Genomic DNA, 24982 nt, shown 5'->3' with positions numbered 1-24982 from the left:
AACCTACTTTTTACACATGTCTGAATCATAGCATGTATTAATATTTTAATGAGGAAAAGAAAACCCTAGTAGGAAAACTTCCCACGATGCTGGTCCTGTCACTCACACCCACACTTTCCCACGCACGCGAGAGCCCGATCCTCCTTAAGCGCGCGGAAGGGGGCGCGCGCCGTTCTCCTTACCAAGCGGCAGGCCAAGTAGAGGGAGATCATGTGAGAGTCCACGCGCCGAAAGAAGGTTACAGCAACGAGCGATAAGAGACAGTGAGCACTAGTACAGGAACGAGGTGGGAAGACCAGGAGTTGGCCACAATATTTTATTGCGAACAGTCCACGCTGAATCACAGGAAGAATACTTGTGCTACACGGAGTAAATACGTTAACAATCTTAACCTATTCGTTTGATATTTTGTTTGTTTCACAGACCAGCTATTAGAAAACATATTAGGATTTGTTGTTTTTACTTTCAACAGCTCCTTTTCGGAGCGAAAAGGCGTATATCGTCTTTATATTCCTCCGTTTTATTTTGCGACTCAAATATAATACAGCAAGAATATGAGAGGTACGTTTACATGTATTCTAATCATTAAAAACATTTATAGCATATATGTTTATGTCTGTGTTTTGCTCATTAAAGTGACAGTTTTGTATGGGAATAATGTAAACTGTGATAGACACATTACTTTGAAATAGCCTACTGAACTGTCAGACCTGAAGTGCATTTGTTGAAACTGGGTGCGCTTGGGAATGAACGACGACGCAGATCTCATATAAGCTTAAACGGACTGTTTGGCCATGAGATATGACATGTTTTAAGACAAATAATCAAGTAGCCAACTCTATGTGCTCCGTCAGGATATTTTACAAAGTTAATTTAGAAAAAGAAAACCACTGCACTTTTAAATCTGCACTTTTAAAAAGTACATCAAATTCAAGTAAAAATGTCCCATAGGCTATAGCTTAGTCTGCAGATAAACTTAGATGGTGATTTGTTTGTCTTTGCCAGCGATTGGCAGCAAGCTTTTTTGGTTATGTAAGAAAAGGGAGGGGGGAGAGTGATTGAAATGGCTTTCCAAAGACTCATGAAAAACATTACATAATCGTGTAATCTATTTGTTATTAGGCCTACAGATTCTGTTTGTTCAGCTTTGTTTGTCATTCTGAATGTAGGTAGGTTTTATTTTCATTAGTACTGTTGGCCATAATGAACTTGATCATATAACATATATTTATTAATATTATATAAAAATACCACAATATTTTAATTTTTTCCCCAACTCCTCAAAACTTGAGAGTGCTGATTTCGTGTCAGTCCTACTGGTGGTGCGTGAGCGTGTATTTGATATCGCGTGTTGAGCCATGTTGTTGTTGTTTTCTGCATCCCGGCATGGCAGACTGTGTGAGGTAGAATCCGCTGTTCCATTGACCTAGTTCTGTCATTGAGGATTACACAGCGTTCAGAGAGGGGTGGAGGATGGGTGGGTGGCATGGCTTCTGAGGGTTATCGTCATTTCTAAGGCAAACTATTAGCATTAGCCTATCATTACTTAAATCTGAAGACATTTTCAGTGACTACTAGGGGATGGCAGAGCAGAGGTTTCATGGCATGTGCAAACCCATGCGGGTTGTCTGTCAACAACAGAGCCTTTACTGGTGTACAAGTAAACTCCTTTACCTACAAGGCATATTCAAAGTTTATTATAGGCCACTTATTATTTGGTAGGCAATTCTTTGTATCATATGGCAAATAATAGATTTACAAAAGCCAAAAAACCACATTTTAGACCACACTTTATCAGACAGTTTTTTTCTGCAGATAATTGTGAATATCTTTTATCCAAAATATTCATCCGAATTTTACATATCTTAACATTTAGTATGCGAAAAGAATGTAGCCGTATAGCACTTGGAGCCAGATCATGTGTCCAAGAGGCCCAGGGGCCATGTTGTGCAGGATGCACTTTCTATGCTGAGTCGCAGCAGGATATGGGGACCAACAACCAGTAGCCTACATTCACCTCTCAGCAGGACACCTTAAGCCCTCACTCAGTTTCCATTGTGAGCTTAGCTACTTGATTACATTAACCAGAATCTATGTCACACATTTGTTTTCAACTACTGCTTGCATCAATATATAGTAGAATCGATTATATAAATCCTGGCTCGCATTCTCTCCGGTAATCCACACCTCTGTAACTATGGATGGACCCTCAGGTGCCAATGGCAGGGCTGCTGTAAACTCAATGGCTTTAGCCATTGTAGCAATGACTTTTATGAAGTGCACTTCTCCTAAAACGTGAGAAGAGAACTCTGTCTGCCACACTGTCTGAAGTGCTACAGCCATGTTGAGTATAGTTTTAGCAAGGGATCAAAGACAAAGTAGAGCAGTGACGGCAGCTCTCTGCTCCCAAGGGCACTGTTGATCAAGCTCAAAGTCACTATCTGTCAGGAGATGTTCACAGTGGGGCGACAGTATGTGTTAAGGTGCCTCTCTCTGACAACTAACTGCTAACTTTCCACTCCCAGGAGCTTTAACCCTGCCTAGGCTGGATTGGCATCATCCTTTGATTCCCTATACAGTATGAAAAAACTCTGGGCCCCAGATAAAGCCTACAGGCTATAATGAAAAACTGCTGTCCCAAAGCACAGTCTGACTATTTGTCTGGGAGCAGAGCCAAATAGACATGGAGTTATATATGTTGTGTGGAACTGTGGTTGTAGCACAGCCCTAAATGTGTTCCAGTGGTGGGGATGACCACACCATACTATATGGTTCATTTCAGAATTTATATACAGTGGGGAAAAAAAGTATTTAGTCAGCCACCAATTGTGCAAGTTCTCCCACTTAAAAAGATGAGAGAGGCCTGTAATTTTCATCATAGGTACACGTCAACTATGACAGACAAAATGAGAATTTTTTTTCCAGAAAATCACATTGTAGGATTTTTAATGAATTTATTTGCAAATTATGGTGGAAAATAAGTATTTGGTCAATAACAAAAGTTTCTCAATACTTTGTTATATACCCTTTGTTGGCAATGACACAGGTCAAACGTTTTCTGTAAGTCTTCACAAGGTTTTCACACACTGTTGCTGGTATTTTGGCCCATTCCTCCATGCAGATCTCCTCTAGAGCAGTGACGTTTTTGGGCTGTCGCTGGGCAACACAGACTTTCAACTCCCTCCAAAGATTTTCTATGGGGTTGAGATCTAGAGACTGGCTAGACCTTGAAATGCTTCTTACGAAGCCACTCCTTCGTTGCCTGGGCGGTGTGTTTGGGATCATTGTCATGCTGAAAGACCCAGCCACGTTTCATCTTCAATGCCCTTGCTGATGGAAAGAGGTTTTCACTCAAAATCTCACGATACATGGCCCCATTCATTCTTTCCTTTACACAGATCAGTCGTCCTGGTCCCTTTGCAGAAAAACAGCCCCAAAGCATGATGTTTCCACCTCCATGCTTCACAGTAGGTATGGTGTTCTTTGGATGCAACTCAGCATTCTTTGTCCTCCAAACACGACGAGTTGAGTTTTTACCAAAAAGTTATATTTTGGTTTCATCTGACCATATGACATTCTCCCAATCCTCTTCTGGATCATCCAAATGCACTCTAGCAAACTTCAGACGGGCCTGGACATGTACTGGCTTAAGCAGGGGGACACGTCTGGCACTGCAGGATTTGAGTCCCTGGCGGCGTAGTGTGTTACTGATGGTAGGCTTTGTTACTTTGGTCCCAGCTCTCTGCAGGTCATTCACTAGGTCCCCCCGTGTGGTTCTGGGATTTTTGCTCACCGTTCTTGTGATCATTTTGACCCCACGGGGTGAGATCTTGCGTGGAGCCCCAGATCGAGGGAGATTATCAGTGGTCTTGTATGTCTTCCATTTCCTAATAATTGCTCCCACAGTTGATTTCTTCAAACCAAGCTGCTTACCTATTGCAGATTCAGTCTTCCCAGCCTGGTGCAGGTCTACAATTTTGTTTCTGGTGTCCTTTGACAGCTCTTTGGTCTTGGCCATAGTGGAGTTTGGAGTGTGACTGTTTGAGGTTGTGCACAGGTGTCTTTTATACTGATAACAAGTTCAAACAGGTGCCATTAATACAGGTAATGAGTGGAGGACAGAGGAGCCTCTTAAAGAAGAAGTTACAGGTCTGTGAGAGCCAGAAATCTTGCTTGTTTGTGGGTGACCAAATACTTATTTTCCACCATAATTTTCAAATAAATTCATAAAAAAATCCTACAATGTGATTTTCTGGATTTCTTTTCTCAATTTGTCTGTCACTATATGGCAGTGGAGTAAAATACATAAAGCGCAAAAGAGAAATGGATGTTTCTTACGCCAAAAATAAAGCCACAAACCACACCCATAAAACAAGAATAAATGCTGAAATTCAATGCAAAACTGTCAAAGCATCGACTGTAAATGAAAAAATGAAAAAATAAGGTTTAAGTATTGGGAAACAAACAAACAGTACAATATTTATTAGTAACACAGTAACACGGATTGTTACCTAATGTAGGCTAGATCATCAGTCACCATCATTGGCACCATACACTCCTGCCTTAGGGCCTCTAAGTCCACTCTCAGTGCACTCCTTTTACTCCTACAGAGGAATTACTCACTCCTGTGCATATTTAAAGAGTGGGGCTCTGTATCAGTCATACCCTCTCACAGAGTACTTTGTGTCTGTAGGTCACACTGAAGTGGAGAGAGAGAGGGAGAAGTTATCACTATCCACACAACTGTTTAGAAAACAGGTGCTAGCTAGGTACTGTAGTTGAAGGCCCCATCAGCAGCCCAGCCTAGAGATAGGGTTATGTTTTATGAACTAAATGTCCCCTTAACCCTGCAATAAAGCTCTAGGACAAGAGCACCTCACACAAGGTGTTCCATATTATATATACCTTAAAGCACCCTTATTGCATATGCAATGTAGGTTAAACGCTCTGGCTGTAGCGTTTGTGCTAAAGTATATCGCTATGCGGTACTGCTTCGAGGTTAAACATATAGTATGTCAAGTAAATACAAAGTAGAAGGTAAATAGGACCTTCAGACTCCCTGTGAGATGTTTGGTTAGGTAAGATAAGAGAGAAAATAATCTGTGACTGCAGGCTTTACTGCTGGGACAAGCAAACAGACTGACTTCTTCCAGTGTCTGCCTGCCTGCTGAAAATATTTGCCTGTGTGTGCGTGTATGCTACCTGCCCCTCCCCCCCTGAAGCATAGCTGTAGCCTACTGACGTTACAAGCATGATTCAGAAGATAGGGAGAGAGATTTGTAATTAGAGAATAATGGATTAACTTTTTCAATGCTAGTTAGGGATACTATAGTTACCACATTTCACATTAGATTTATTAACTACAACAAGAATTGTTTATTCTGGTGCCACTGTGCACACACAAGGTTGTTAGCTAGCTAGCTTCTCTGGTCCAAAGTTAAGCCAACTCTGTAGTTAAAAGACATTAAAAGTTCCTCCATAGAAGCCGCTCCTCCGTAGGTATAATTCTGTGGGCCTAATTCAAATAACCATATATCTACTGTAAAATTTGGTGGTGGATCTTTCAGTTGAAAATCCTTGCCAGTAGGCTACCTGCCCCTCCCGCTCCCCTACTGTCTTGGGTGGCTATGTGTTATGTACTGCATTCAGCCAAACAGGTTGCACCAGTCTGTTGTTTATCCCTGCTGTACACAACGTCCAGAAGAATCTAGCCACCATAGCATGGGGGTGGAAAATTGAGTTTTACAGCCCCACATTAAATCGAGTTAAGTAGGAAATCGAAGCCTGCAACAAGTATGGCGAACTGCTAACTTACTTTTGTGAATGTGAAGAAATGAAAGCAGTGCATTCTCTTCTGTCCTATCGGAGGAATTTAGAACTTGATCATGCTGCTTGCTGTCACGTCAGGTTACCATGACAATGGTCACAACAACAGGGTCAAAGTTGAATGTCTCTTGCTCAAGTTGTGAGTTGCCAATTTAAGGCCAGGCACCACACCTTAATAGGGTATTTTTACAATCAACTTTCATCAGACTTTTCTAATACTTTTTTGTAATAACATGTTCTAGAAATGTGTAATACAAATATGCTAATTAGGCAATAACTCATTAAATATGTGCATATTTGCATATCACACAAATATATTTGGGTGAACACTGGATGAAGTCAGCCTAAAGTTTCATTTTGTTAAGACACTCCAGGACCTGAGTTGTCCAGAGCAGATTTGGATAAATACATTTTTCATCTTTCTATCTGTAAAATACTGAAGACATGTACATAAAATGTATTTTTTGTGCATTTTTCCAAAGAAAATGTTATCTAGAATAAAAAATGTACAACATATCAACAATTCTCTCTGAGCAAGTCTGGATAATATATCTAAGGATAACCACACAAAAGCTGGTGAATGCAAATGCTTTTGACGCTTAGAAAAATGAGTTTGCATGTAGGAAGAGTCTGACTTTTGGGAAATACCAGTTAAAGACAAGTACACTGTATTTAGACTACCAAATGCCTATTTAGACCCAATCGTCATCTCCTCAAAGTAAGTTACTTAATATAGTCCAATTTGTAACATTCTCTATGAAATGGGCATTTAAATTATGTGTAATTTAATGTAGTGAGCTTGCAGTTATTGATGTATGTCCATTTTAAAGTGGTTAAAATTAATTAAAATGTTGATGACAGTTGTATGATAAACTAAATAAACTAAATATAGATTTTAATCAAGTTTTTGATATTTTTATGTTTACTTTTTGAAAATACTGATATTAATGGACGAAGATAGCAACAAATCTCAAAATGCATAGGTAGATGATAAAAATGTCATTTCAGCCTGTGGTGCCTGGCCTTAAGCAATGGCTATATGGAAGGTGAATGGCCTGTTTGTAAGGGGGTCATATAAACATTGCCCTTTTTTTATTTACAGGCAACATATCGTAAATCCTATGTGAAAGAAGTATGACAGTACCACTAACTGCTTCACTGCGCTAAAACTCTAATCATTTCCCACCTACAATCACAATTGTCTGCATATTATAGCATGAAAATTGTCTGCACTTTTTGAAGCAGTGTGAATTTGCTAGCTAGTATTGTACATTATTATCACCAGTGGCGTGTCCTGAACATTTTGAATGGGGTGGCCAAGGTGGGGCACAGACCCAGTTTAGGGGGATTTTTTCAATAGGTGGATTTTTTCAATATAATAATTGCACGTGCACAACATTATTTTATAGGCTTAATAGTTAAGACATTTAATTTAACTTAAAAAATGTATGACCTTTTAATGTGTCATGAACACAACCAGTCATAATGTTTTCATCTGATTGTCAAACAAATCACTTAAAAAAGTAGGTTATGTAGGTTACCTGCGCACGTTCGTCTACTCCAAAATAAGTCCAGCACCTGCCATTTGAATGGAAAGGGACATCTATTACAACCACCATAAGTGTAATTGTGTTCAGCCTAGTTCAGGTTTCAAGTTTTATTAGTCGTATGTACGGGATACACATGCTATACACCCTCCACATAAATGCTTACTTGCAGGTTCCTTCTCGACAATGCAGCACCAATAACAAATAATCAAATATAAGAATATGAACAGAAAGTAAATGGCTCAGTAGAATAGAATAAACATTTTTGCATAAGTATAATACAGAAAGGCACAATTTATAGTCCAATATTTACAGGTGTTTTGGGAACGTGTTTAAATTGTGCAGTGTTTAGCTATCATAATTTTTCTACAAGGTGATGTGTATTGTGGTGTTATTTTATGTATCATGAAGGTAAGTGTAGGGAAAGGTCAAAGGTAAAATAATAATATTAGTAATAAGCATGGATCTGTTGTAAAATTGAAAATCTATATGCCTTGGAGTGTTTATGGATTGAGAGCCAGTTGAATTCAGAGCAGAGATAATTATGTGTTTTTCATGAAAACTTCTGCAGCTGGTTTAGGAATGTGAATGACGTGATGGCTGTGGAGATAGAAGTAACAATGGAGCTAGTGTTTGCGTTTCTTTATGTTTATGACCTTATGACCTGACACATGGCCACATGCATATCATCTCAGGGGCTGAGAGGATGATGAATGATAAATGTTTTATAATGTATTATGAAATGATAATGGTGAAACAGAATGAACATGTTTGATATTTTATAATCCAGATATATGTTTAAATAATGAATATAGACATTAAGGATATGATGTGTTATTTTACAGGGGTTTTTAAACTGAGGCCATGGGGTTGTTCTAGACATCTGGTTTGCATTTACATTAGTTTTTTAAGAAGGGGCTTTTGAGAAGGGGCCTAGGCACGCAGCCAATAGAATGATCGAATGAGAGGGTGGTACGAACTAAAAAAAAGTTAGGAATGTTTGTACATGTGGCTATAAAATTGAGCTCTTGGCGAAAAAGGGACAGTCTTTGTCTCTTTGGAGAAAGGCTCGGCTTTGTTTTTTAAATAAAGTCTAAATTCTTAAATTCACAGGCTCTGATGTCTTGAGAGATATTTTTGAGTTAATTATCTAGTAAAATGTTTCTACAACATAATTGGCGACCACGAAGGGACTTGATAGGGATCAGTGACGGTATGTATTTGCAGTTGTGAAACGGCTTGGACGGACCATACAAACAAAAGCGGCTGCTTTTAAAAAGGTAAGAAGTTCTTACTAAAATAGTATAAAGTTTGTGTGGTCCGATCCGGGGCTCGGCAACATCTAAAGAAATACCAAGTAGGTCTCTCCAAATTTAAGAACCAGAAAGTTAGACACTAGGAGCTTTTGAATTTAAGAATACATGTTGCTGTTGTTTGTCTGAACCGTCTGTTCAATTGATTTGATTCATTTGATTCAGTTGATTCATCTTGCTGATTGCTCTGTCTGGGTCATTTGGACATGGGTGGTTGTACGGCTGGTTGAGCGATCAGACAATAACAGGTTAAGTCCTGCAGATACCGCTTTAGACGTTAATCGTCTTGAGGACTGCATAGGTAGGCAGAAATCCTGGGGTAATACCGCTTCTTTTTCTGTGTTGAGGAAGTGTAACAGAAAAATTAGGGCAGAATTGACAGGTCGCTTAGCAAAGCGTAGTATAAATAGAAATCTTGTGGATACCGCTTTGGAGGGCTATAATTAGCATTCCATTGGCCTGAACAGACAAGATTACTTACGGATACCGCTCTGATGATAAATTCTTTGTTAGAGGTCTGTACGGGTAAGTAGTGAATCATCCTGTGTTGTGATGATGTCAATATTATGTAGGGTCTATCAGGAAAAAAAGTTAGGTCATCCTGAGTAGGTGAACGGGTTAAATAGCTACAAGGGCTTCCAAATTTTGATAAAGTGTTATATATAGAGTAGGTCTGCTCATCTCGTATGGTGAATCGGTTGCTTGTGCGGCTGTGAGTCATTCAACTGTCTGATTCATTTGGGCACAAGTGGCTGCTCATCTGTGTGAGTGAGAATGTAATCTTAAATCCTGCAAGTAGATAGCCTTTCTGTAAGGAAGGGAAATCTATTTGAGGTTGGTTGAAGCTTCTGTCTGATGGAGAAAGGGTGTGCCCAATCACTTAGGAAAGAGAAGAATAAATGGTGCGTGGATATTCATTGACCAACTGAGTGTAGAAAATTCACGTTACCAGGAGGGGTAGAATAAATCCTGTTGGAGGAACAGGTCACGTTTATTGGTGTGGTCATATGACGTCTATGCATTGTATTTTGATACATCTGTTAGAGTATGTTTCGGACGATATATTTAGAAACGTTAGAGGTAATGCAGTATTATGATAAATTGACTACGTAAAATAATAAAATTATAGGTGTTGACTTGTTCAAAAACGTAGGTGGATGTGGAAATGGGAGAGAGTACATAGGACATGTGGTAGAATTAAGCATAATAATAAACGATCTATTATTTCAGAAGCAGATATATAATTCATTTGGTTAGGTTGTTAGATCTGTTTCCAAATCAATGAATGTGGGGTTTGACTTGTTGACTGCTAAGTTGATTACGTTGAGCGTGTGAGAACTGTGTCCTACAGAACTATTTTCTGATAAAGTGTGGTATGTTCCAGATACTAATACTACTGACTATTATCATTGGAATAAAAGAGGATTAACTTGTCATTTCGATAAAGCATGGATTCTGCATCGCTGAACAGAGTCTAGGTTTTCTAAGTATAGTTTAGCTATAGTTGGGGGGTGTTTAGATTGAAGGAACAGTCAGGATAAGATTGGAAGATCTAGTAGCCTGCGTCTTTTCAGACTGAAGGACTCACTTATTCAACGGGAAAGGAGGAGTGTCTATAGTCTAAATCAGAAAGGACAGTTACATTTGAATAGCGGACTGGCAATTTGGATAAGAGATTTGGCCATAATTTGAATTGTTTAGGTAGACTGGAATGAAAGTAAGGTATTTTAATAATATTAATAGACATATATTATTGGTTATTGTTGGGATGTGAATAGATTTTACTAAAAGCATGAATTAGTTTCCGGTAAAAAGAGAGTCATACTTGTTTGACTGTATTGAGCTGAAATAGTTATTTAAAGAAATTTTGAATAGTTGGATGGAAAACATCTATTTGACAAAATTCTAATTGTTATTATTTTATTCTATGGTTTGCGTCACCAGTGGTGTATGCGAATATTTGGTGAATTGTAGAATCATAATGTATGTTCATTACGTGAACTAGGGGATGCAAAGAGCTTTGGTTATTATGCTGAGTGAATAAGCACCCATTTATAGTGGGTTCTAGATTTGTTGACTGAACAAACGTATATTTTAAACAAAAGTAATGCAATAGGCTACAATTATAACATTATCAGAAAAGGGCGCTATACGCTCATCTGTGGCTTGTGTAGCTCAGTTGGTAGAGCACGGTGCTTACAACGCCAGGGTTGGGTGTTCGATTCCCAAGGGGGGCTAGTATAAGTAAAGGAATGTATGAGCTCACGAAGTGAGTGTTGTTTGGAAAAAGAGCATCTGCTAAAATGTTAACGGGTATGGAGAGGAGACTACGTGGTAATAATTTTTAGTCATTGAATGAGGTTTTGCTAGATTAAACGAGTGACAATGGTGGAATATGTCTATAAATCAATTGGATTGTGATAAATGGATGATTTCAATATATGAGGTAAACTATAGCAAGTGTTTGGTGTTACTTGTAGCTTACATAGCAAGGATAGTTAATTCATTCTGTAATGGCGGAGTGATGGTTTAATTATGTGGCTATGATTTTAGTTGATTACAGGAGAAATAGGATATAGGTTACGACGCATGGAGAAGTGAATGTCTTGTTACTATGGCAATTTAGGATGGTTAATGTTGTTAAGTGGGGTTTTTAAACCCTATGATAGAGGTAAATGCAGAATGCTGTTTGAAAGTGGTTTTATTTCGTCTGCTAGGAAAAATTGAAGAATTTCCAATTTTTTCTCTGTGGATGTTAAACTTGCTGAAACGTGAGAGCGCTATAATGGACGTTATGGGTATGTTAGGTGTACGGGGATCGCGTGGTTTGTGGGAGGTTGTTGAATGTTATTGGCAGGAGATTGCTAGCTAGTTAGAGGTGAAAGCTAGTGTGGTTTTCGTTGGGTGATGTCATTTGCTCTATGAACTGGAAGTAGATGCTTTGTGTGGCACTGGTGGAGCGACGGGTAATGGTACTTTTATGGTGAAAGTTGTCAATGTGTGCAGAGGGTCCCTGGTTCGAATCCAGTAGGGGACAGAAAGCAAATCTTTTACATTGATGTTATTGATGTGGATTACTGGTTTCATTGATAACATTATAGGGAAGATGTCCTACCAATCTATGTCGAATAGGATAACATAGTAATTGAAATAGCATATTGGTGAATTGGATGTTTTATTGGTTTATATTTAGGAGAATGAGAATATGTTATTAGGTAGTATTGCTTTGTGGAGACGATTAACTAATGAAGAACATGTCTCGGTAGTTAAATAAGGAACGATATTTGATAATTGATCATTTTATTATGACATTATATTGTTTGTTTAAACAGCAGTGAGTTATGATGATGTTTTATTACTTCAGATAACGATGAATTGTTTATAGTACGTTGAACCTTGGGAGGTAGTTGTTGCTGTTGACTTGATGGATTAAGTAGACATCTTTTTATGGGTTTTGGATTATGAAACAATAAGTTTATATTTGGGGGAAAAAAAAAGAAAACATCGATGCAACAGTTTGCGACGTTTAAATTACTAAAAAGGGGTTATAGGTTTATGATGTTTTGTGTGTAATTACTATCTTTGGATTGATGATTATATGTTAACGACATGTATACTTTCTCTTCCAGGAACATGGGGAATTCTTTATTGGGAGGTTAGAAAAGTATGTAGGCTAGGGTGGAACTAGTTAGTAAAATTAAGTAGTTTTATTTTTAGGTTGTCATAGGGAGCTACAAAAATAAATAAGGCCTGGCCATTTTTGTTTGGTTATTGTTTTACTATATGGTGTTCAAATAACCACAAACAAACTACTTAGTATGAAATGTTAGTTGTATAGGATTTTTATTTCTATTTGGGGTTTTTTGACAGGATGGAAGTGAAATATCTTAAAGGGGCATACACATGTAAGGGGGTTATTTACTGAGGGATAAGTAAATATGTATGATTTATTTTGAAAAGAGCTGTACTAAGGAATTACAACATTTATGAAAACTATTGATGGTTGTTAGGAGTAGTATACTATAGGATGAAACAATTCATTGAATGATTTCAATGACCTCTGAAATCTGTCCTGGCTTTATAGTGTGATCTGATCACCCGCACTATGAATTCTAGAGGCATGCTGAATTAAGGGGTTGGATAAAATAAGGATAATTGTGAAGAAGTTTACAAATTGGAAAAATCCTATATATAAATGAGTCTAAACAGGACAAGGATGTAGTGAGAGAGTTAGTCCTGAATGAGAAGTATTCATTGAATAGTGTTATGGAATACAGTTAAGTAAAGATATGCTCAAGGGTTGTCATTTTAAGGTTAGTTATTATTTTAGGTTTGATAGGCAATATTGTTTTGTTTTGTTTTTGTACACATAAATCACGATGTGATGTATGTGTCCAAGGGGGGAAGTTGGGATTACAGAGGTTTTAATGGTTTATTATGGTTTTGTGGGGAAATATGCAAGGTGTATTAAGGATGTGAAAGTAGTAATAATGTGTTATGGGTTAGGTTAAATAATTTTTGTTTTTGTGATAGGAGGCATGGTGTAGAGGTGGTCTGTCTATGAGATACATGGACTACAACAAGCTGGAAGCAGGTGTGCTTCATAATCTCAAGGCTTCTCTTGACGGATGAGAGGACATGAGTAGCATACTGTGTCTCACCTAACCTAACAATGTTCTTAAGATTTTCTTTTCATGGGTGAAGATAGCTATGTCCAACTGAGTAGGATAATCTGAGTATTTTCTGTGCCCTGGAGACTATGTGATGGCAAAAGACTATAGTACCAGGTGTTGTTGGCTACCTTAATGATGGTAAAACTGGTGGAGACAGATACTAAGATTAATGTTTTCCACTATAGGAGTGTTCCAACCTCAGCCATTGGGTAGTATTGTAGTTTTTTGTGTGTGTCTGTGCTTGTGTTTTTGCAGCAGTAACTCTGAGTTTCCTTATGAGAAGGCTGATAGAAGGACACTTTTCACAGACCGATGTCGATAGATTGAGAGGGACTTTGGCTGATCCGGAGATCCTAGTGATGGGGGAAGGTTAACAACAGAAGTGACCTACATATTGTTGTCCAGGTTATACCAACGATGGTACGGATAGAGGGGAGTATTGGGTATCATCTTAACCATTGTACCAGAGTGAGGGAACTGATGATTGAGAGATTCCAGATCTCCAAGACGCACCAGATATCCTTATCATTGATTTCTATGTACTTGACTAGTTACCTGATAATAAGGGGAATGGAGTACTGATAATAATAATAAAGAGCAGAAGAACAAGACATAGAAGGGATATAGAAAGGAGTAGAATGTAGATTCTTGCACAGGCAGGAACCATAACTAAAAATACAGGAAGGGATCACTATTAAAATACTAGGGTTAAATAGTATTGGTGTGTGAGAAACCAGCACAAAGAGTATGGGGAAGTCACATGGGGTAGTGTGACCTTAAGATAATGAAAGAAAGAGACAGGTGAATCATAGACATAAGGAGAACAGTCCAAGACTTAGATAAACAATTTGATGTAGTATTTGGTGTTAGATTTCCAGGGGAAAGTGTTATTAGAAGAGAGAAGTATAAGCAAGTGTTAGAATAGGAACAAGGAAAGGGAAACTTAATGTCAAATAGAGTATGAGAAAAATATAGGAATGTTACAATAAAACAATTGGGTTATATAATTTGGGAAGAATTCAAGGGAGAATGTGAAACATAATGATTTGTCATGTAGATGATGTTACTAGGGATGTTTTGGATTGGAAATTAACTCAACTGAACTGTTATGATCTGTCCTTTCCTGAGGTTACAACGGATGGTGTCGTAATGCATTGCAGAGATCAATTGGCTCAGAACGGTGTAAACCTCAATAAAAACCAAAAATCCTCTACTTGGCTGAAGAGGAAACAACAAAGGCGTTGAAGATGTTCCTGTTCGACCCACTTCTGCATCAAATCAAAGCAATATACTGGGTTGCACATGGACAAAACAGGATGATGGTGGAGGTGTGGTGGTTCAGGTGTGACATTGGAATTGGGACATTGCTATTGGAAATTCAAGATGAACTATGAACAACATAATGAAGAATAATGAAGACGCCAGAAGATTGAGTGCCGGTAGAGGAAGGAGTGTTAGTTGAGGTAGTATGTTGATTAAGGAGGTATTATACACTACTAAATTTATAGTAATTTGGACAATGCATTAGGGTACTGATCTGATGTAATTCTTGTTATGAGGAAGTTAATGCTAGAATTATTATAATATAAATATACATTCAGCCAGTATGGATATGTGCCAAGGTGAGAGTTTTAACTTTGAATGATGGAACAAAGGTGACTAATTAAGAATTGTCATTCTAAAGTTGTTTTGGGTAATTCATTTGATTATGATTATAAAATATAAGTGGACTGACTGATCTGAATAACTTATAATATTAATGCTTAGTGATGTTGACATGGCAATTAATTAATTAAGATATGGATATTGATTATTTTGATTGTTATAATACTTGTGATATGAGTGATTAATCTTTGTATTGATGGGACAATATTATAATGTCCCAAAGGGGGGATATGTGGTGTTATTTTATGTATCATGAAGGTAAGTGTAGGGAAAGGTCAAAGGTAAAATAATAATATTAGTAATAAGCATGGATCTGTTGTAAAATTGAAAATCTATATGCCTTGGAGTGTTTATGGATTGAGAGCCAGTTGAATTCAGAGCAGAGATAATTATGTGTTTTTCATGAAAACTTCTGCAGCTGGTTTAGGAATGTGAATGACGTGATGGCTGTGGAGATAGAAGTAACAATGGAGCTAGTGTTTGCGTTTCTTTATGTTTATGACCTTATGACCTGACACATGGCCACATGCATATCATCTCAGGGGCTGAGAGGATGATGAATGATAAATGTTTTATAATGTATTATGAAATGATAATGGTGAAACAGAATGAACATGTTTGATATTTTATAATCCAGATATATGTTTAAATAATGAATATAGACATTAAGGATATGATGTGTTATTTTACAGGGGTTTTTAAACTGAGGCCATGGGGTTGTTCTAGACATCTGGTTTGCATTTACATTAGTTTTTTAAGAAGGGGCTTTTGAGAAGGGGCCTAGGCACGCAGCCAATAGAATGATCGAATGAGAGGGTGGTACGAACTAAAAAAAAGTTAGGAATGTTTGTACATGTGGCTATAAAATTGAGCTCTTGGCGAAAAAGGGACAGTCTTTGTCTCTTTGGAGAAAGGCTCGGCTTTGTTTTTTAAATAAAGTCTAAATTCTTAAATTCACAGGCTCTGATGTCTTGAGAGATATTTTTGAGTTAATTATCTAGTAAAATGTTTCTACAACAGTATTCATGGGTACCAAGGGAAGCCAGGCTTCCCCCAAAATGTTAACAATAAAAAAATAAACAAACGTATAAAATATTTCAAATTTGTGTCTATCTGTGCTTCATAATTTCTCTTCAATTTGCAAGACGCTGAATCTATTTGACCAGAGAAAACATCAGAGCGAGGCAAACAGCGCCCCTCTGTCTTAGTATCAGAGCGGTTTCGCTCGCTCTGATTCTTTCTCCGGTGAGATTGATGAGTCTTGCTGTCGGTGCACGTCTTGCTCAAAATTATCAATATATTCAGAGACAACCTATCAGATTTCAGAATTTGGACACACCACTGAGTATCGCCTTGCTTGGTTTGAACTAGATTATACATGAAGAGTTATTTGATAATAATTTATTCAACAACAATTTCACAACACTCCTCTCCCACTTAGTAAAAGGCTATTGCAACATCAGTACCCTCCCGTAATATGAATTATTTTTTAACTGGTTCCTCTATATGTATCCTATATCATCTTATCTTACTCATATTGGCTACACTTTATTTTACTGCCCACTAATTACCTTGTATTTACCATGGTGCAACGGTTATTACATAGTTATTACTTTTTGGTTTCTTTGAGATAAGTCTTCTTAGAGAGAGTGCATTTATGAGAGTAAAAGACCTTTGCTTAAACTTGTTGGCAGAGCATGACTTCAGGTCAAACGTCCCTGACCCACTGACCAAACCAGAAAAGGAAGGCCCACGAGAACTCATCATTCTTGAAACAATGTCCAGGAACTTTGCTGACATTCTGCACTGCCCCATAGTGCTACATACTGTATGGTGCTGTGTGTACTTTACATGCCATATACTTTCACGTGATTAAAATGTCCTGAAATGAATTAGTCATCCATTTGAGTTGTGTGAAAAGGGTTCAGGTTTTGAAGCCATGACCCATTATGTAACTATGACTTGTCTAGACAGCCCATAACACTCCTGTACGACTCTGTGGTCATGCTAGGGGTAGAACTAGTTCTATGAACTGCTCTGAGACAGCTGAAAATGCACTCAAATACTTGACATGCTTCCCCAAGTTGAGCACCAGTGTAAGTTACAATCAGGGCCCCTTCAGAATATACTGCAGATATGTTTAAAATACTCTCGCACTCCCTGGTGTTACATAAGTGGAAAATGGATGTCGATACACCTGTATTTACTCTACAGTTTCTAAAGTGCTCATCAATCTTTCACTAATCAAACATAGACTGTTTTCTTAAGCCTGTGAACATTTCCATTCCCCTGTCAGTGATTGAATCAGGTTTGGTTCCACCTTAAAACAGGAAAGAAAGAAATCAGATTACTTGCGAGGCTGCCAACCAAAGTGCCTCCCCCTTGCTGAATTGGAAAGTGTGTCAGTAGAACAGCTCCTCCTCTCTCATAGCCTGACTGTTCCACGCAGCTAAGCAGCATGTCAGTTAACATATCAGCGACAAAGCTATGCTCCCGGCAACCAATGGGAGCGATAGGGGAGGGGAGGGAAGGGGTAGGCTCGTCACGGCGTTGCTAGGGTCACCTCCCCTGAATGAGTGTGTTTGTGGAACTCGGCCAGACAGCAGTTATATAACAGGGAGAGGGTGGGGGCCAGGGGCACTAGATGGGGTAGCGAGAGAGTGCAGCGAGAGAGAGGTTTTTTTCCACTGCCTTTATTTATTTATTTCCCTATTTACTTTTTGTAGGTCAGTAGGAATTATATCCTGGGAAACCACTCAAATATCTCACTCACATTATGCAAAGACTCCCACTCACAAAGCAGTAGTTGTTGAGCATTCTTCCTTCCTATCTATGAAGCTGAGATTTCCACTTTATAGTTGGGTCATTTGCTTTGCTCCCCATGTGTGACGCACTTACTATATCTAGCCACAAGCTCACTCGGGTGATTGGTTGGACGTGAGTTGTTTTCTGATGAGCTGGTAAAGGGCAGTTAATCCAGTTGCTGCTTGCAAAGTAAATGTTACCTAAAGTCTTGCGTAACTGTAATACAAAATAGTTTAGAAAAAAATCTTTTAACACAGCCAGCAGTCAAAGCGAACACAGAAAAACAACCAATTGTTTTTTGAGAGTAGCCATTTTATCTTGTGTAGTGGAGGAGGCTCTCCTGAAGCGGGGGCTTTTGTTAACCTCCTAACATTTAATTCACCCTGGAGGAGGAACAGTGAAACTTTATAACCCCAGGCCCAGTAAATGCAATTGACCTGCTACTCTGGTATAATGAAAAGAGCAGCCTGTTCCAGGGAGAGAGGGCTCAGGGCTGTGCACACACTGTTACACACACTGTTAAACTTTCTGTTTATATGAATAAATTATATATTCGTATCGCCAGTATGGATATTTTTTCTTCTGCAAAATGCTGCAAATTGGCTTTTGGCTCTGATAGTCCCAGTCGGTATTAGATAAAATGTCTCGGCCCCGCACGTCTGTGGGGAAAACAACCTGTGGTTACCTAGCTTACCCCATTGGCTCACAGCAAAACCTTTACCTTTTTAAAATGCAATTTTCTTGTTGTCTGCTTATTTTAGTCAATTACAAAACTACATTTAAGAAAAGTACAACATGTCTAAAGATTGCCTGCTTCTGCCCAAGCGTTCTCACTACTTAGAAAAACATTATATTGTTGGGCTTCCCCCATGCCCCTTTTCATGACGGTGCTAGCAGCCACGTGAGTGAGTGAGCTTTAGCTAGCTACCGACCGGAACATTAAGCTAGCCAAGACCAACAACACAAACAACAGACTATACAGCTACAAGTAGTGAGTGGAGATACAAACAGACTATACTAAACAATGTCTTACCTGTGATGAAATGTTTTCCACAGGCATAGCTACGTGTAGCCTACTTGGGCACAGGTTCCCCACATTTCCCACTCTCCCACGACGAATAGCCTGAAGCCACAGGGCTCTTCTCGCAGGCTCTATTTCCCTATGTGGGAGCATTGCGAACCGTAGGTCGGGATTTTTTAGCTGGTTACATGTACATGAAACAACACAGCAGTTTTTTGACATGTTTTGTCATTTCTGTATCATAAAAGATGTTACGATGAAGTTGCCACTTTTACAATGGAGGTCAATGGTAAAGAATGTTTATTTTCCCCAATTTGTGTGGTCAAGGGGAATTCCTTCTTATGACGTGAATATCGACTCGGAGTATAGTGTTTCTGTTGAGTTCAAAATCAGGGCAGTTGGGAGTAAAGATTGAACAGATGTTTCTATCCCTTCTTATTTGATAGGGAAGGTATATCTCCACCTGTCCTGCACTTTCTCTAACAGTTCTGGCACAGTTCCTAAGGACCATATCATATAGAGATCAAAACCCAACCCAAGACACCATCAAATTATATTTTATTATCTAGTCTAGTGAGTCTTAAATCACAATCAGGGCTTTCAGTCTGAACACTGCTATTGAACAACTTTTATAAAGCACCACTCAATAATCCACATCCACCTAACATGTTCAAATGTGTTAAGTTTGCAATGTACTAAATGTTCCTCCTCTCTCTCTACTTCCAGCACAAATTGAAGTAATACCCTGCAAGATCTGCGGGGACAAGTCATCAGGGATCCACTATGGCGTAATCACCTGCGAAGGCTGCAAGGTGAGCAACCTCAATCTCAGAGATATAATTACTCCAAGTGTTCTATTTTAGTTCTGCATACTGTCATCCCTCAAGAATACCCACAGCAAATTAAATCAATTTAGACTATTTATATATTGTATGCCCTTGCCCAGTGCCCATCCCTCCCTGCACCTGTATTCATGGTCAAATAGGTCAAGCTTACAGTGGGGAGAACAAGTATTTGATACACTGCCGATTTTGCAGGTTTTCCTACTTACAAAGCATGTAGAGGTCCGTAATTTTTATCATAGGTACACTTCAACTGTGAGAGACGGAATCTAAAACAAAAATCCAGAAAATCACATTGTATGATTTTTAAGTAATTAATTTGCATTTTATTGCATGACATAAGTATTTGATCACCTACCAACCAGTAAGAATTCCGGCTCTCACAGACCTGTTAGTTTTTCTTTAAGAAGCCCTCCTGTTCTCCACTCATTACCTGTATTAACTGCACCTGTTTGTACTCGTTACTTGTATAAAAGACACCTGTCCACACACTCAATCAAACAGACTCCAACCTCTCCACAATGGCCAAGACCAGAGAGCTGTGTAAGGACATCAGGGATAAAATTGTAGACCTGCACAAGGCTGGGATGGGCTACAGGACAATAGGCAAGCAGCTTGGTGAGAAGGCAACAACTGTTGGCGCAATTATTAGAAAATGGAAGAAGTTCAAGATGACGGTCAATCACCCTCGGTCTGGGGCTCCATGCAAGATCTCACCTCGTGGGGCATCAATGATCATGAGGAAGGTGAGGGATCAGCCCAGAACTACACGGCAGGACCTGGTCAATGACCTGAAGAGAGCTGGGACCACAGTCTCAAAGAAAACCATTAGTAACACACTACGCCATCATAGATTAAAATCCTGCAGCGCACGCAATGTCCCCCTGCTCAAGCCAGCGCATGTCCAGGCCCGTCTGAAGTTTGCCAATGACCATCTGGATGATCCAGAGGAGGAATGGGAGAAGGTCATGTGGTCTGATGAGACAAAAATAGAGCTTTTTGGTCTAAACTCCACTCGCCGTGTTTGGAGGAAGAAGAAGGATGAGTACAACCCCAAGAACACCATCCCAACCGTGAAGCATGGAGGTGGAAACATCATTCTTTGGGGATGCTTTTCTGCAAAGGCGACAGGACGACTGCACCGTATTGAGGGGAGGATGGATGGGGCCATGTATCGCGAGATCTTGGCCAACAACCTCCTTCCCTCAGTAAGAGCATTGAAGATGGGTCGTGGCTGGGTCTTCCAGCATGACAACGACCCGAAACACACAGCCAGGGCAACTAAGGAGTGGCTCCGTAAGAAGCATCTCAAGGTCCTGGAGTGGCCTAGCCAGTCTCCAGACCTGAACCCAATAGAAAATCTTTGGAGGGAGCTGAAAGTCCGGATTGCCCAGCGACAGCCCCGAAACCTGAAGGATCTGGAGAAGGTCTGTATGGAGGAGTGGGCCAAAATCCCTGCTGCAGTGTGTGCAAACCTGGTCAAGACCTACAGGAAACGTATGATCTCTGTAATTGCAAACTAAGGTTTCTGTACCAAATATTAAGTTCTGCTTTTCTGATGTATCAAATACTTTTGTCATGCAATAAAATGCAAATTAATTACTTAAAAATCACACAATGTGATTTTCTGGATTTTTGTTTTAGATTCCGTCTCTCACAGTTGAAGTGTACCTATGATAAAAATTACAGACCTCTACATTCTTTGTAAGTAGGAAAACCTGCAAAATCAGCAGTGTATCAAATACTTGTTCTCCCCACTGTATGTGTCCTGTTTCACACTTGTACAAGTGTGTAACCTGTACAAGTGTGTGGTGTGAAATGGAAATGTGTTTTTTGCATATCCCACTCCCCCTGAGAGTGGGATCACGGCCAGGGATCAGCCATTATTGACGGCGATCGACAGATCGACAGATTTTTCACCTAGTCGGCTCGGGGATTCGAACTAGCAACCTATCGGTTACTGGCCAAACGCTCTAACCGCTAGGTTTCCTGCCTCCCTGATGGTGTTTGTGCTTGTGTGTGTGTTTGCAGGGCTTCTTCCGACGCAGCCAGCAGAACAATGCTATATACTCCTGTTCACGGCAGAGGAACTGTCTGATTGACCGCACCAATCGGAATCGCTGCCAACACTGCCGGCTGCAGAAGTGCCTGGCCCTAGGCATGAGCCGTGATGGTGAGTGTGAAACACACACACACACACACAGCAAGGTCAGTCCAGAGGGGACCACTGTCTGTCTGTCTCTTCACCAGACGCTAGGGCTCTCTGGGTCTTATTGAAAGGCCAAATGTGGAGTTGTGTTACACTGTGTAAAATCACTGCTGGAATCATGCCTGAGAGACAGCAGTGATGCAATGAAGTTAAATGATCAGTGGATTTTCTTCTATATTTGGAATTGTTCAAGTTCTATATTAGCTCCATATGGACTTACTGTATGAGCTCATAATTCATTCCCTGGTTATTGACTGACTCTTTATCTCCTTTCCTGGTACAGCTGTGAAGTTTGGCCGCATGTCCAAAAAGCAGAGAGACAGCCTGTATGCTGAGGTCCAGAAGCACCAGGCGTCCCAGGAGTTAACTGCCGCCCGCGAGGAGGGAGGCGAGGTCGGAGGTCATGGCCGGGCAGACAGCAGAGGCTCCAGTGCCGCCCTCAGCGACCTTGATGACATCACCCTGCCGGATGGCCTGCTGTGTGACCTGCCCCTGACACCAGAGGGCGCCGAAAGAGAGTACTGCAATCTGGAAATGATGGGGGGCAGCAGCTCCTCCTCTCAAAGCTCGCCCGAACAGAATGGACTGGACTTCGGAGACAGCAACCACCACATCAAGCATGAGTACCAGCTGCTGCACGAGTCCGGCCTGTTTACACACGCGCTGCTCAACCCTCTACCCGAGGGGTTCTCCATGCTCGAGATTGGTAAGTGGAACTGTCACTCTATCACCATCTGCTGTATGTCACTATAACTAACACTATATCATTTTTCATTGAGTGTGGTTGAAAGCTAACCCATACTTGTCTTGTCCATTTCCAGAGCGTATAACTGCTAGTGTGGTAAAGTCTCACATAGAGACCAGTCAGTACGGCAGTGAGGAGCTGAAGAGGCTCGTCTGGTCCCTGTACACCCCTGAGGAGACACGCAGCTTCCAGAGCAAGGTTAATATCAACGTCCTGTACCAAGATTAACTCAGTGACCTAGTACTCTGTGACCTGTGACCTAGTTACTCTTACACCACTATGTGCTATTCCCAATGTCATATCTATCATGGGCATCCCTTTGTTCTCTCTTTCAGTCTGCGGAGGTCATGTGGCAGCAGTGTGCCATCCACCTCACCAATGCCATCCAGTACGTGGTGGAGTTTGCCAAGCGCATCACTGGATTCCTGGATCTCTGTCAGAACGACCAGGTCATTCTTCTCAAAGCAGGTCAGTACCTATTGTTAGGACATAAGATGAGTGCATTTCACAACTCTATTCCATGGCCTCATATAACAGCGTTCTCTGACCTCAAAGCATACAGTGGGGTCTGAAATTATTCACACCCTTGATTAAGATGAGCAAAAATGACTGTATAAAATAAATCATTAAAATACTGAGCTATGTTGTATGCAAAAAAAAAGGGAAATTATATTATTTAATGTTAAAATAATTGCGCAGAGAAAGAGCTTTTGTTTAACAAGTAATACTTTTTTTTCTTAAAAAGGTAGGTGTCAACATTATTGACACCCCTGTTTTTAATACCTTTCAATAACTCACGACACTGAGCCTTTTTCTAAAATGTTTTAGGAGTTGGAGAACGCATTGGGAGGGATCTTAAACAATTTCTCCATACAGAATCCTTTCAGATCCTTGATATCCTTTGTCTGCGCTTATGGACTGCTCTCTTCAATTCAAACCACAGTTGCCATTGCAACGTTTAGATTTTGTGTACAATTAACAATTTCTTTGTGGATTTTGATGTGTGTGAAATGGTTAATTGGCCACAAAATCAACATTTTGCAATGGCCAGCTTAGTCTCCAGACTTTAAACCAATTGAAAACCTGTGGTTTGAATTGAAGAGAGCAGTCCATAAGCGCAGACAAAGGATATCAAGGATCTGGAAGAATTCTGTATGGAGGAATGGTCTAAGATCCCTTCCAATGCGATCTCCAACTCATAAAACATTATGGAAAAAGGCTCAGGGCTGTTATCCTCGCAAGGTGAGGTATTGAAAGGTATTGAAATCAGGGATGTCAATCATTCTGACCTTTACCTTTTTGAGAAAATAATGATTACTTGTTTAACAAAATCTCTTTCTCTGAGCAATTATATTAGTATAAAATAATATAATTTCCTCATGTGAATAATTTCGGACCCCACTGTAGTTCCTGTTCACACAACCTGAGCATGTATGCATTTACTGCATTTACATGTTTCAGTACTACAACATTAATACACAATAGTATATTTGACAAACACGCATGTCTACAGCTAGACAAACAAACTTCGCCACTTAGGACTACATTTTAGAATATACATACAATTTAACCGAATTTGTGAACACAAATACAGTGGGGGAAAAAAGTATTTAGTCAGCCACCAATTGTGCAAGTTCTCCCACTTAAAAAGATCAGAGAGGCCTGTAATTTTCATCATAGGTACACGTCAACTATGACAGACAAAATGAGGAAAAAAAATCCAGAAAATCACATTGTAGGATTTTTAATGAATTTATTTGCAAATTATGGTGGAAAATAAGTATTTGGTCAATAACAAAAGTTTCTCAATACTTTGTTATATACCCTTTGTTGGCAATGACACAGGTCAAACGTTTTCTGTAAGTCTTCACAAGGTTTTCACACACTGTTGCTGGTATTTTGGCCCATTCCTCCATGCAGATCTCCTCTAGAGCAGTGATGTTTTGGGGCTGTCGCTGGGCAACACGGACTTTCAACTCCCTCCAAAGATTTTCTATGGGGTTGAGATCTGGAGACTGGCCAGGCCACTCCAGGACCTTGAAATGCTTCTTACGAAGCCACTCCTTCGTTGCCCGGGCGGTGTGTTTGGGATCATTGTCATGCTGAAAGACCCAGCCACGTTTCATCTTCAATGCCCTTGCTGATGGAAGGAGGTTTTCACTCAAAATCTCACGATACATGGCCCCATTCATTCTTTCCTTTACACGGATCAGTCATCCTGGTCCCTTTGCAGAAAAACAGCCCCAAAGCTTGATGTTTCAACCCCCATGCTTCACAGTAGGTATGGTGTTCTTTGGATGCAACTCAGCATTCTTTGTCCTCCAAACACGACGAGT

The 24982-nt window shown here is 39.8% G+C and overlaps 1 protein-coding gene across 1 annotated transcript in view; it reads left to right on the top strand.

The window, feature by feature from the left end:
• The first annotated feature begins 233 nt into the window (after positions 1 to 233).
• The window catches only part of LOC311149073 (nuclear receptor ROR-beta-like), a 30380-nt gene continuing 5631 nt past the window's right edge, over positions 234 to 24982 (top strand). The window contains exons 1-6 of the mRNA XM_084186178.1: positions 234 to 561; positions 19577 to 19662; positions 21724 to 21865; positions 22185 to 22607; positions 22723 to 22844; positions 22982 to 23114. Coding sequence (XP_084042304.1) covers positions 555 to 561; positions 19577 to 19662; positions 21724 to 21865; positions 22185 to 22607; positions 22723 to 22844; positions 22982 to 23114 — 913 coding nt within the window. The 5' untranslated portion in view covers positions 234 to 554. The remainder of the gene's footprint in view (positions 562 to 19576; positions 19663 to 21723; positions 21866 to 22184; positions 22608 to 22722; positions 22845 to 22981; positions 23115 to 24982) is intronic.

Source organism: Coregonus lavaretus, assembly GCF_964263955.1.
Source record: "Coregonus lavaretus genome assembly, chromosome: 21".
NCBI classification, from domain to species: domain Eukaryota; kingdom Metazoa; phylum Chordata; class Actinopteri; order Salmoniformes; family Salmonidae; genus Coregonus; species Coregonus lavaretus.
This window is presented reverse-complemented; position numbering and strand designations above follow the sequence as displayed.